We start from the raw sequence: 12,969 nt of genomic DNA, 5'->3' as shown, positions 1-12,969 counted from the left end.
CCTTTGAGAGACATCAGTCTGGTTTTCACAGTACCGAGACAGCACTTTAAAAGATTTTAAACGACATCAGGTGGAACTTAGATCACAAGAAACTCACAGTCTTGGTTCTACTGGATCTAAGCGCCACCTTTGATACAGTAGACCATCACATTTTATTAAATAGACTCAGACACCTGGTTGGCCTCTCTAGTACTGTTTTTAAACGGTTCCACTCCTATCTCACAGACCGATGTTCCCCAAGGCTCAATTTTAGGTCCAATTCTTTTTAATCTTTATATGCTTCCTCTCGGAAACGTCATTAGGAGACACGGCATCAGTTTCCATAGCTATGCTGATGACACACAGCTGTACATTGCCGTGTCTCCTGATGACACAGGGCCAATAGATACCCTTTTTAACTGCATTTTAGATATCAAGTCATGGATGGCAGGGAATTTCCTACAGCTCAACCAGGACAAAACAGAGGTTTTAGTTATAGGTCCTGAAGGCCAGACTGAGAAACTTTTACCAAAACTACAAGATTTTAAACCAATCCAATCTGTAAAAAACCTGGGCGTGATTTTTGACTCTGAGCTGACTTTTATCCCACATATCAAAAATATAACAAAAATAGGCTTTTATCATCTTAAAAACATAGCCAGAGTCCGCCCGTTTCTCTCTCAGGCCAGCACAGAGGTGTCGTTTAGATTACTGTAATGCCCTGCTCTCTGGTCTTCCTACAAAGAGTATTTCATACCTCCAATTACTGCAAAACTCAGCTGCACGCATGCTGACGAAGACCAGAGGGCGGGCCCACATTACACCAGTTTTACAGTCGCTGCATTGGGTCCCTGTCCGCTTCAGGATTGATTTTAAGGTTCTTTTACTAATTTTCAAATGTCTTAACAGCCTTGCGCCCTCTTACTTATCCGACCTGCTTTTACCATATCAACCCTCGCGGACCCTGAGGTCCTCCGACACTGGCCTTTTATCCATACCAAAAGCCAGAACAAAAACCCATGGTGAGGCGGCATTTAGCCACTATGCCCCACACCTGTGGACCAGCCTGCCAGAGAGCCTCAGGACTGCAGAGACTGTTGATATTTTTAAAAGAAGGTTAAAGACACATCTTTTTAATCAGGCTTTTAACTGACCTTTAAATTCTTCTTGCGTTTTTATCATTTATCTTACGTTGATGCCTTTTATTTTGCTGTCTTATATTTTGTATTATTTTACCCTATTTTATCTACTTTACTTATTATCTTATGAACTTCTCTTCTTTTAACTGTTTAATTTATTTTTTAATTCCAGTGTTTCCTCAGGGGGGTCCTCCACACTGAAAGTTGTGTCTGGTCTGCTGCCGGGGGTGCTGTCCTCGGGCCCCTTCGGCCCGGCTGGTGGGGGGGCTCCCTACCCTGGTGTGGGGACTCGCCAGTCTGTCAGGGTCGGGGGGGCCCGGGTGCCGGTGCCCCTGTGCTCATAGTCCGTGATGACTCCTCTCGTTGTGGACGGCCCCAAAGGTGGCATTCTCCTCAATCCTCAGTGCCTTGCCATGTCTCGTTACTCCTGCTACTGTCTGTGGTGAGAATGTCTGTGTGTGTGTGTGTGTGTGTGTGTGTGCATGAAGTTGAGGGTGTGTGGTAGTACATATGGAGGGTGGGAGGGTTGGGTTTTTGGTGCTGTTCTGTTATTATTTATATCGTTTTTAACTCTTGTAAAGCACTTTGTGTTGCATTATGTATGAAAAGTGCTATATAAATAAAGTTTGATTTGATTTGATTTGATATAATTTTTATGGTAGGTTTATTTTAACAGAAAGAGACAGAATATCAACAAAAAATCCAGAAAAAACACATCATATAAAGGTTATAAATTAATCTGCATTTGATCAAGTGAAATAAGTATTTGATCCTCAAGCAAAACATGACTTAGTACTTGGTGGAGAAATCCTTGTTGGCAAGCACAGAGGTCAGACGTTTCTTGTAGTTGGTCACCAGGTTTGCACACATCTCAGGAGGGATTTTGGTCTACTCCTCTTTACAGATCCTCTCCAAATTCTTAAGGTTCCGAGGCTGTCACTTGGCAACTTGAAGTTTCAGCTCCTCCAAGTTCTGGAGACTGGCTAGGCTAGTCCATGACCTTAATGTTCTTCTTCTTTAGCCACTCCTTTGTTGCCTTGCCCGTATGTTTTGGGTCATTGTCACGCTGGAAGACCCATCCACGACCCATCTTCAGTCTTCTTGCTGAGGGAAGGAGGTTCACCTCCAAGATTCTACGGTAAATGGCCACGTTCATTGGCCCTTCAATGCGGTGAAGTCTTCCTTTACCCTTAGCAGAGAAACAGCCCTAAAGCATGATGTTACCCCCTCCATGCTTGACAGTGGGAATGGTGTTCTTGGGGTCATAGTCAGCATTTCTCTGCCTCCAAACACGGCGAGTCAAGTTGATGCCAAAGAGCTCAATTTTGGTCTCATCTGACCACAGCATATTCTCCCAAGCCTTATATGAATCATTCAAGTGTTCATTGGCAAACTTCAGACGGGCCTGTACTTGTGCCTTCTTGAGCAATGGGACCTTGTGGGCACTGCAGGATCTCAATCCATTACGGCAAAGTGTGTTACCAATGGTTTTATTGGTGACTGTGGTCCCAGCTGCCTTGAGATCATTTACAAGTTCCTCCCGTGCAGTTCTGAGCTGATCCCTCAGCTGATCCCTCACCGTTCTCATGATCATCCTTACCCCACGAGGCGAGATCTTGCATGAAGCTCCAGAGTGAGGGCGATTGATGGTTATTTTGTATTGCTTCCATTTTCAATTAATCACACCAACAATGGTCTCTTTCTCACCAAGCTTCTTGCTGATGGTCTTGTAGCCCATTCCAGCCTTGTGCAGGTCTACAATCTTGTCCCTGATATCCTTTGACAGCTCTTTGGTTTTGCCCATGGTGGTGGAGAGGTTTGAATGGAAGACACTGATTCTGTGACAGGTGTCTTTTATACTTACAACGAGTTGATGTTCAGAGTACTTTTTCAAAGTGACAGCACTAATTTGTGTTCCCCTTTGGCACTGAACTGGTCTGGGGGGGGTCAGAATTTTTGCTGGTTGGAAAGAGATCAAATAATTATTCAAACAATCAACCGAAAATCTATTTATAATCTTTATATAATGTGTTTTTTCAGAATTTTTGTTGATATTCTGTCTCACTCTGTTAAAATACACCTACCATAAAAATTATACAAACACTGTTCATTTTTTTTGTGAGGGGGCAAACTTACAAAATCAGCAGAGGATCAAACAATTATTTCCCCCACTGTATGCAGCAATTGTGAAATCAGCAGCAACATGACCTGTGTGCTAAAAGCGCTTTCCAATTTTTTAAAAAGAAATCTGCGTTACCTTTTGTTATGCCTTTGGATAAGTCACCCTTGATCACCTGTTCTTCTTGGGAAGAAATACAATGACACACTCATATAGTGATTTTGCATTTTCACACAGGTGAATGATTCTTTCCAGTTTGAACAGCACATTTTCATCCCTTTTCATTGGCTTAATTTCATTTGTGAGCCCTTTAATTTTTTTCACCACAGGAAACCAAGCATGCACAAACACAAGCTAAATCCAACCGCCCCCAATGGACAAGCAGCAGTATCTCTACTGTGAACTGTGTTCAAACGTACAACAAATACACAGAATGTATTAACAGACACAAGCCTACCGCTTCTGATGTCTGTGATAAGCGGCTGTCAACAAGTGAGTTTCCACCACAGCAGCAGTCAACTGTGGCTCCAACAAGCCGAAGACAGGAAACAGTCCAAATATTTCAATGATGTCCATTAAATCCAGAAGTTCAGCGATCCATGACATTCATGCTACCAACTAAATAATTACACTGTTGACTAAATAAAGCAACTACAAACAATGAAAGTCACTGAGTTGGTCAATAGTCAGCTGAGTAGTGTGACGCATTTGTAAAAATCCATGCTTCAGTCCAGATGTGTTGTAAACAGTTTATTTAAAAGAAAGAGCATAACAAGGACGCAATTTAAAGCTATATACAATGAAACAGAGCCTGCAGTGACATGAAATGAGTACAGTGACAATGACAGTCAACAGAAAATATCAGAGCCCACCACACCATGGGTGTCTGCTTGCTGCCATACTCATGAACAGCTCAAGTAATGTGAAACCACACCCATGTAGCAATTACCAGAAGTGTCAGTGACTTTTTGGTCACTGACACTGGTAGGAGTAGCTAATACAATTAATCAACCATATAAATGCATATTTATGGCGTCTACACTCAGCATTTCTCCTCCTGTTTGCCATGTTTGTTACCTGACTGCACTCTAGAGAGTGCACGTGATTTCTCAACGTTAAGGAACAGGTCCTGTGGGGGATGCACTCCAGTTAAGGGAGGTCCTGCAGCATCTTAAATTAGAGGTCAGGTATGTGGTTCCGCAGAAAGAAACATATATACTTTTCTGTTTTATGTTACCACTCAGCTCTAAACTCTGTCCATCTGTTATTCCACAACTTTCCCAGTCAGTTTTGTTGCTCCTGTCCCTACTTGTTTGCTGCATCAGATTCATAATAAGCATATATTTACAAAAATGGATGAAGTTGATGAGGTAAAGCATTAAATATATTGCTTCTGTCCTCTTTCAATTGAGTATATGTCAAAAAGGATTAGCAAATGATCATATTCTGTTTTATTTATGTTTTGCACAGTGTCCCAACTATTTTGGAATTGGGGTTGTATTTACATGTACTTTGGGGCTCCCTTTAAAATAAAGTCTCAGAGTCTTTGGTGTTTATCCTGATGAAAGAACAAAGTCATTCCAGACATGCAGCTCAATGAGCTCTGTCAAAGCCTGGAGCAAGGTGTATCTGCATTAGTTTGGGAGAAAGCTGTTGAAGTCAAGGTTACTTAAATGACACAGGAAGGTTTGGTCGACATCTCTGCATGAGAAAGCAGCAGGAAGACCCGGATGGATGGAGAAGGAGAACAAAAAAATTTAAGGTCACTGTTGAAAGATTAATGACTGCATCATTGTTTATGATGATGGTTTTTATCATCTTTATGCGATTACCCTTGTCAAGCATGTCATGGTTTAAGCGAAAAAGAATTCAAAGCATATGAACACCACTGATGTGGTATTAATGACATTTTCCTCATTTTTCAATTAGCATTTTAATAACTACAAATGACAGCGTTAAACAGTTCAGATTAATCATCTATTATTTGCTTCATTACTATCAATTAGGCCTCTGGTCTTTATCCACAAAATCTTCATTAGTTCAATTACAGTTTCAAATGACTCCTCAGCATTTTGATTAAACACGACTGCCACTCATTCCCCATTCCTTCAAGGGTTGAAACGTTAACATAATCAATTAGGTTTCAATACAGAAAAGTCATTCAATTTCAGCTGTAGCTACTGACATTAAGATGCTACGTACGCATGCTAATGCATAAGTAAAATATGGATCAGTTGAATTGTATTGTATTATATTATATTCAGAGGAGGATTAAGGTGGTCATGGGTCAGAAGGCTACACTTTTGCCCTACCATCCCATACCCCCCCCCCCCCCCCAAAAAAAAAAAAAAAAAAAAGAGAACTGGGTGAATTAACCCAGTGTGCTTGGGGCAGTTTGGGGCACACACACACGCACGCACACACACGCACGCACACACACACACACACACACACACACACACACACACACACACACACATTTCCTGTCGCTGCAGCTTCACATTAAAAGCACTTCACTAGCAAACCAAAAGTTGACATTTTTTATGACGTAGTCACAGGAAATACAATGTGTTTGTCAGTGATCTTAGCACATACTGTTATAGAAATGAGTCTAACGGACTCCCAGGTTGCTCACCTGGCAGTGTGTATGCCCCAAGTATCAAGGCTGTGTCATTACAGCAGAAGATCAAGTTTGATTGCAACCTTTGGCCCATTGGTGCATGTCATCCTCGCTCTCTCCCCACTTTCTTCTGTTATGTCTCATAAAGGCTAAAAAAATCCATCCCTCACAAAAAATGTCTTCAAGACAACGGTTATGCCCAGAGTATTTTTGATGGTGGTTCAGTTTGAAATATTGCAGGGAGTAATGGAACAAGAAGGAAAAGCCACAGTGAACTGTAACATGAAGAGCTGGAGGTGACAGGCTGCATATTTCCAAATTCTCAGCAAGGTAACAAACTCCTGTGCCCTGCTGTCCAAAGACTCATGTTGTGTGCAGCATAAAATCAGATCACAGTTGCTCACAGAGTGATGCGAAAAGGCAAGCACAAAAATTTGAAAGATTGTAACTTGAAGGTACAAAAAATAATTGATATCTTTTCTGGGGTATTTTTTTCTTAGCTATAACACCCACTATGTCTTTAGTCTTAGACTTTTAAAAATGTCAAATTTTAGTCATTGATTTTTGTTAGTGTTACATTTTGGTCATGTTTTTGTCAGCGGCCTTTAAGTCTCCTTTTTGTCATGCATGTTTCATTTTTCCTGTCTTTGATGCATTTTGAGGCTACTGTGTCAAAATGCTGTCACTATCTTTGTTTATTTTGTGTACAGTTACCATGGTTACAGGTATCACTATCTTCTATCAATACAACAGACTGACTCAGTGATCTACCTATCATTCCCAAACTCAGGCTGTTTGAACAGAACCGTATCCTCTGTTTCCATTCATACAGCACTACCCCTGCTATCTGTTATCTCTACTGCAGAGCAGCTGATCATTCAAAATCTGGATTCATGCATTTGGTCTCTAATATAATGCCCATTGTCTGGGTTTAACTTGAGAAGACTAAAACTCATTCCTTTCAAAAGCTTGAAAGATGCACAAATGATAGTCACAGTAACATTAAATCAACAACCACAGCACCTGATAGTGTTATATTTGACATATTTCTGGACAGCTGAGGAACCAGTTTTGTCATCAGGAGCTACAGTGCGATATGCTGGTTGTTGTGAATAGGACTTTGTCAAAACAGTAATAAGTTCATTTGTCCATTAATCCATCTTTCACATTGTCATTTAGTTTGTTTTGATTAACAAAAAATGGAATACATTCTGTCACAGTTCCCGCTTTCAAATATTACATTTATTTAGTTTTAGTCTTATTTTCTTTGTATAAAAAAAGGTTATCAACACTAATTTTTCCTCCTAGTTTTCATTCACAAGATGAATACTGCTCAGGACATTACTCAATAACGTCATCTGACACAAAACAGTGCAACATTGAAAAAGAAATCCCCTCACAAAGTTTCATTTATTTTAAATTTCTAGCCAGTCCAGTGTCCCTAAATGTGCTTCAAGTATTCTTTATATATTTATTGTTGAGCCCTGTCAAAGGAAAATTTCTGTATCATCTTATCTTATTTTTAACATCTCTGAATATAACACAATACAATTCACCAGAAGCAAACGCTACGGCACCCTGAATGAACTTAAGGTTGAATTATCAGCTCTCTTAAACAGTTTGAACAAAAACTTAACATTATAAACTTCATGAAGGTAAGATTTATTGCAGGACAATCTACACAGATTGCCCCAGTTTACACTAGGTGAACCCATTAAACTGCCGACTGAGAGTACATCTTTCATATTAATCCATGCACATACACCGAAGACTCAGCTACATCACGTACCTCTTTGGCAAGTCTGCGGGCTTCATAGTAGGGCCTTGCTTTCTCAATGCAGGGACCAAGCTGGGAGCCCTGAGCATTGAGCTTCCTGGCAGAATCAGTAAGAATCCTCCTGTAGCTGGACCTGGCATCCTGCAGGGAGCGCACACATGGCATAAAATCACAACTCACATCCTTGCCATGTCACTGTGTGAAAGCTGAGGCTGTGATAATAAGACAGGTGAACAGTCTTTCAGTGTACAAACATTGTGACTGCGACACAAACAACTTCCTCACATCCAGCTGCAGCTCCAGCTTGTTGATCATTTCACTGGCCTGGTTGAGATGCTCCAGCTCCTCCTGGAAACACAGGGGAAGATGATCTAAATTAAAAACAGAATGCACACAGAAAGGCTGGAGAGATGCTGGAAATTAAGCAGTTTTAAGTGTTCAGAGAGGGGAGCGTTTGCTTCCCAGAGTGGCAGGCTTCAGGTTGCACATGCCAGATACCAGTTTGTGGAAAGAGCAGACTAGTGCCATGTATATTTTAATGTATATTAATATTTTAATGCTTCACTTCACTTCACTAAATATGCCACATACTAATATGAAACTGGATGATTTGTGTAAAAGATACAACTCAGGCTTAATCTATTTGACTACTTCAGTGATATTGCTAATGTTTTAACATGCCTGAATTCTTGGGTCTAGTTCCTCCTCGTGTTTATCGGCATTTTCTTCCTCTCCAGTTTTATTCTGGTTTTCATCACGGGCATCCTCACACTGCGCTTTCACGTCCTCCGAGGTGTGTACATCCACTCCTCTTCGCTTCAACATCACGGTGCTCCCCTCTCCTCCTTTCGCCTCCTCCCCCGGGGTCTCCTCCCGCACACCGGCCGGTTTAGGGGACTCCTCGTCGGTCGACATTTCACGCGAGCTCTCTGGGTCCATTCGCGGCCTCTTGTTCGGCTAACGTTTTACGGGTTATTCTCCCGACGACAATACGGTGTCAGCGTTTACGCTCCTGGAAAGCTCCTTGGAAAACACTTTATACTTAAAGTGTTTAAATGTGTCGCCGTGCCTGCAGTACAAACAAGATGGTCTGACTAATCCTGGACACGATGTCGGCACCTACATGCATTCACGCTGCACATGACCCGAACGGCAGTCTGCACTACTCCTCCTTGCTCTGCTTTTGTTTTGATCGTTTTCTACAAAATTAACGATTTGCTCATTTATGTCTTGGTATTTTTTGTATTTGTTTACAATATATCCAGTAATAAATGTAGCCTGGGGCCAGGGCTAAATAAATTTAAGTGCATGTTTTGTGGATGAGGAGCTGACCCTGTTCAGATTCAGAATTACATCCCATGTGAACCAAAGAAGGACCCAACATACATTTAGGAAAGAAGGGTAAGAAAAGGAGGAACATTTTAAAGGCACTGAACCATAATACAAGTGGAAAGAAAACACGAAGGCACTACATCCGACAAAGATTAAAAAGCGATTCACTGAACAAATTTCACTCGTTAATGGCCATAGATCTTTGTTTAAAATAAGTGTATTTGTGATCAAGCTCTGTTCATGCCCTTGGCACAGGCAACTCCTGTGACGACTGGCTGTGATTTCATTTTCATGCTAGACATAAATATCAAGAGGTTTATTATGGGATATCCCCATAAATTAAGGAAAAATGGGGAATGGATGATGGTGATAAAGGATTTAAAAAAAAAAAAAAGACATTGGACGTGGAGGCTCTTCAGAACCTATAGGCATTCTTTATGGGCCACATCCATGACTATTGATTCTCGTATCTTTGTGGGCCCTCTTCCCACGAGGGCCCTGTCTGCTCAGCCTCCTTTGTCTCCCAGTCTGATGCCCTGGTTGTGAATACTCTTTCAGAAGACGGACAACAGTATTGTAAACAATTGGTAAAAGAAACTGGTAAATACCGCAAATCACAAAGATGATGGATGATACAATTCACATCCCAGCAGGTCAGAGTATTAGCACAGAGAAGATATTTATTTGCAGCCAGTGCTTTATAGGATAAGAGGTGCACAGATTGTCTTTGGTTTACACACTGAGCCTCCCTATCAGGTGAATCTGGAAGTTCTTCCATTGTGTATCCACTACAGACATATGAATATGCTCATCTTTGGATACTAATCTGTCTCAGAGCTTTTCGATAGAAAATTTAATAAATCACTTGTACAATATTAAAAGCCCAACCACTCCTCATTGAAAAATAGTCCATTCTCAGTGTATGCCACCAGGAGACTTCGAGTTTTGATATTGTTCTTGTTCTAAAAGTTTGTGCAAGTGTCTCACCAAATGCGGGGAGGCCGTATATCAGTCAAGGTCAGATTTTTTGTAAAATGTGCCACATAGATTTTAGCGTATCACACAGAGGGAAAAGCGACAAATCTGCCAAACCTAAGTGCAACCAAATGGTGCAGAAACATGCTCCACCAATGTCTGTATTTATATAGTCTCTGCCATCCATTTTCATCTTCACCTTCTCTTACCAATTGTCTCTCTTGCCAGTCCCCTCTCTCAAAATTAGTGCTTAGTGTATGTATGTAACACACATACACTAAGCGCTGAATTTAAATGCCCCTTTGTGTGTTTATTTATTTAATGCAGGGATGTTCACAGCATTTCTCTTTTAACCAGGTATCTGATTTTGATCAAATAACTGTAGTCACAATGTAGGAACCAGTTAACTAAGTTGTTGCTTTGATATTTTAATCTCACTACGTTTATTCATCCTGGTGACAAAAAAACATTCCCAATGGCTTACATTTATGACATTATTAAATGAAACAGAACTTTCATGCAGATATTAATAAAATTTAAAAACTTATCTCTAATATCCTTACATCATTTAAGAGGAAAGATTTAGATGCCAACAACAGTGCACATCTATTACAGGAGATAATGTGCTCCCAGCTGAACATCTAGTTGGCCAGTTCCGGATGTTTCCTAATCTTAACAATGTTAATCTCAAACTGGAAAGTACTTTTCACCTGTGTGAATAAGTGTACTGGAGTTCTTTCATCCTTGAACTCCAGTCTGCTAGTTCTTTAAACTGTATTTTTAAAAATATGCAATGACTATCTGATATCGGTTATAACACAAAGGAAGGTAATATACAGGAAAGAAGTTGAACCTATAAGTTGGAGAGATCCTTCAATGATTCACAAAGGCTGCTACTGTAAACTGTGGGGTTATCCTTAAATTAGAAAAGCTGAAGTCTACATTGATTGTAGCATCATCTTCGTAAGTCATTAGAGAATGTGATGATATCCATGTGGTCTCCTTTCTCCACAACCACATGGATGGCACCAAACACGCACTACTCAATACACCAGGTTTTCCTTATGTAGTCATTCAGTTTGCACATTGTGGATGCATTTCTGTTAAAGCAAGACACTTCATTGAAGATTTAAAATATGATGGTGTATCATACACATACCATCTTGTCAGACCTGGTCTATGGAGGTTTGCTTGAGTGCACAACCATCATGTGTACATATTTAATACCCAAAACTTGAAAAGGGCACATTTTCTCTGAACACGATGGCTGAGTGAATGACACAGTTCTCACACTTAACTTTATTACATTATTAATCAAACTGAAAGCATTTCTAAATAGTGATTCTTAACTGTTTTATGAGATGACTGAAAAGAAAGCATTGGCATGAGCACAGGCCTCAGACTTGATCTTTCTACTTGTGATGAGTTGATAGTCCTCAAAGTGCTCGCCACAGAGTGAAGAGGGAGAAAGAAGTGCAAGAGGGACTTTACTTCTTTCTCATATTGAACACCCACTGTTTCAGCCTGGTTTCGTCACCTACAGAAAGTGTATTTGCACACAAAAACAAAATGTTTGGTATTATTGTCTTTACATTCCAGTGTGTTGTAGCTAATCATTTCAACTAATAAAGCAACACATCTTCCAGGTGAACTGCAATGAAAATACGCATTATCACTAATATCTTTACCTTAATTTATGTTTATATCAAAGCCTTTTGGATTTTCTGTTATGGTAGCTAGTTACTACTTCAGTCAGTGTTTGGCTGAGAAATACACAGTATTTATTAAATCAGCACATTTAAAGACATGACTATTATGATACATCTGTTTCTCCAATATGTTCTTCAGTGCTACATATTAACATCAAAATAACAGGAAACAAGTTTGATCTGTCTCCTAGACAGACAATTGTGGAGCTTGCTGACAGCAGCTCAGGCCTGCCTGACAGCCAAGCCTGGGCTGTTTATAGCAAGAATCTGATGTTACTATTAATGATTTGTTTTAGATATTTATTTATTTATTAATTTTTTTAATTGTACCTGCGCAATGACAAGAAAGCATCAACACCACACCAACACTAACTCTTATTTTGGTTTTACATGGCAAGACTGCCTTTCTTTACTGGAAGTTAATGTTAGCTGTCCCAACCAGTATGTCACATTACCACACATCATCAACAAGGGCTAAATGATGCCAGGTTGAGACAGCTATACAATTTATAGGAAGCCTCACTAAAACAAGAGTACAATATAACACAGCTGCAGAATTACGCCATTGTGACTGCTAGAAAACAGATAAAACAGGTACAGACTACGCAAACACAGTGCAGCAGTGCTGCAGTGTGCTTCCTTGGTCTGGATCATGTCAGTGGTTTTCTCAATTTTCTATTAGACACAAGGTCCAAGCTTACTTACCTGAAGGCAAGGTAAGCAGGCTTGAGCACCTTGTGGTTGCATCGTCTGAGAACCCAGCAGCACTTGTTCACCATATTGTGGAGGAGTTCAAGTCACAGGTCCTGAAAACACGTTTTTTTAGATGAAGATCACACACTGAAAGAGTAGCAATTAATTCAAACCCAGAACATTAAAATGGTTTGTCAGCTAAAATTACCATCAAAGTAATAAATTGCTGAACGATGAGTGGTGACATCTGTGCATAGGCATCACTCCTTTTCCATCAATATGCACAATGAATGTTACTGAACTGATTGGATTAACCAACTAAATATGTATCAGTAAACGGTGAAAAAAAATATGATTAATCTACAAGCTTCCTTTGACATTTGCCATTCTATTTATTTTACTTGTTGGGAATCTGTGTTTTATGTCAATGGATAAAGCTACTTGGAATGTTGTTTACAATACTCACTGGTGTGTTGAAAGTGAACCAGTGATACTGGACATCCCATGGACAGGAATCAAGTGGCCCTTCTTTTTCCACTTGCGGGGTTTGGAGGTCAGTGGGTCACTTGGCTCATCCCTAACATATTATCATCATTAAAATATAATAAGCAAGTTAGTGACTAGTG

At 40.2% G+C, this 12,969-nt stretch overlaps 1 protein-coding gene across 1 annotated transcript in view; it reads right to left on the bottom strand.

The window, feature by feature from the left end:
- The window catches only part of sh3bp5lb (SH3-binding domain protein 5-like, b), a 47,838-nt gene extending 39,014 nt beyond the window's left edge, over positions 1–8,824 (bottom strand). Inside the window, exons 1-3 of the mRNA XM_076754412.1 lie at positions 8,316–8,824; positions 7,920–7,982; positions 7,647–7,775 (exon numbers count right to left, since the gene is read on the bottom strand). Coding sequence (XP_076610527.1) covers positions 7,647–7,775; positions 7,920–7,982; positions 8,316–8,573 — 450 coding nt within the window. The 5' untranslated portion in view covers positions 8,574–8,824. The remainder of the gene's footprint in view (positions 1–7,646; positions 7,776–7,919; positions 7,983–8,315) is intronic.
- Positions 8,825–12,969: the final 4,145 nt, after the last annotated feature.

Source organism: Chaetodon auriga, chromosome 17 (assembly GCF_051107435.1).
Source record: "Chaetodon auriga isolate fChaAug3 chromosome 17, fChaAug3.hap1, whole genome shotgun sequence".
NCBI classification, from domain to species: Eukaryota; Metazoa; Chordata; class Actinopteri; order Chaetodontiformes; family Chaetodontidae; genus Chaetodon; species Chaetodon auriga.
The sequence above is the reverse complement of the archived record's forward strand: the minus strand, read 5'-3'. Positions and strand labels throughout refer to the sequence as shown.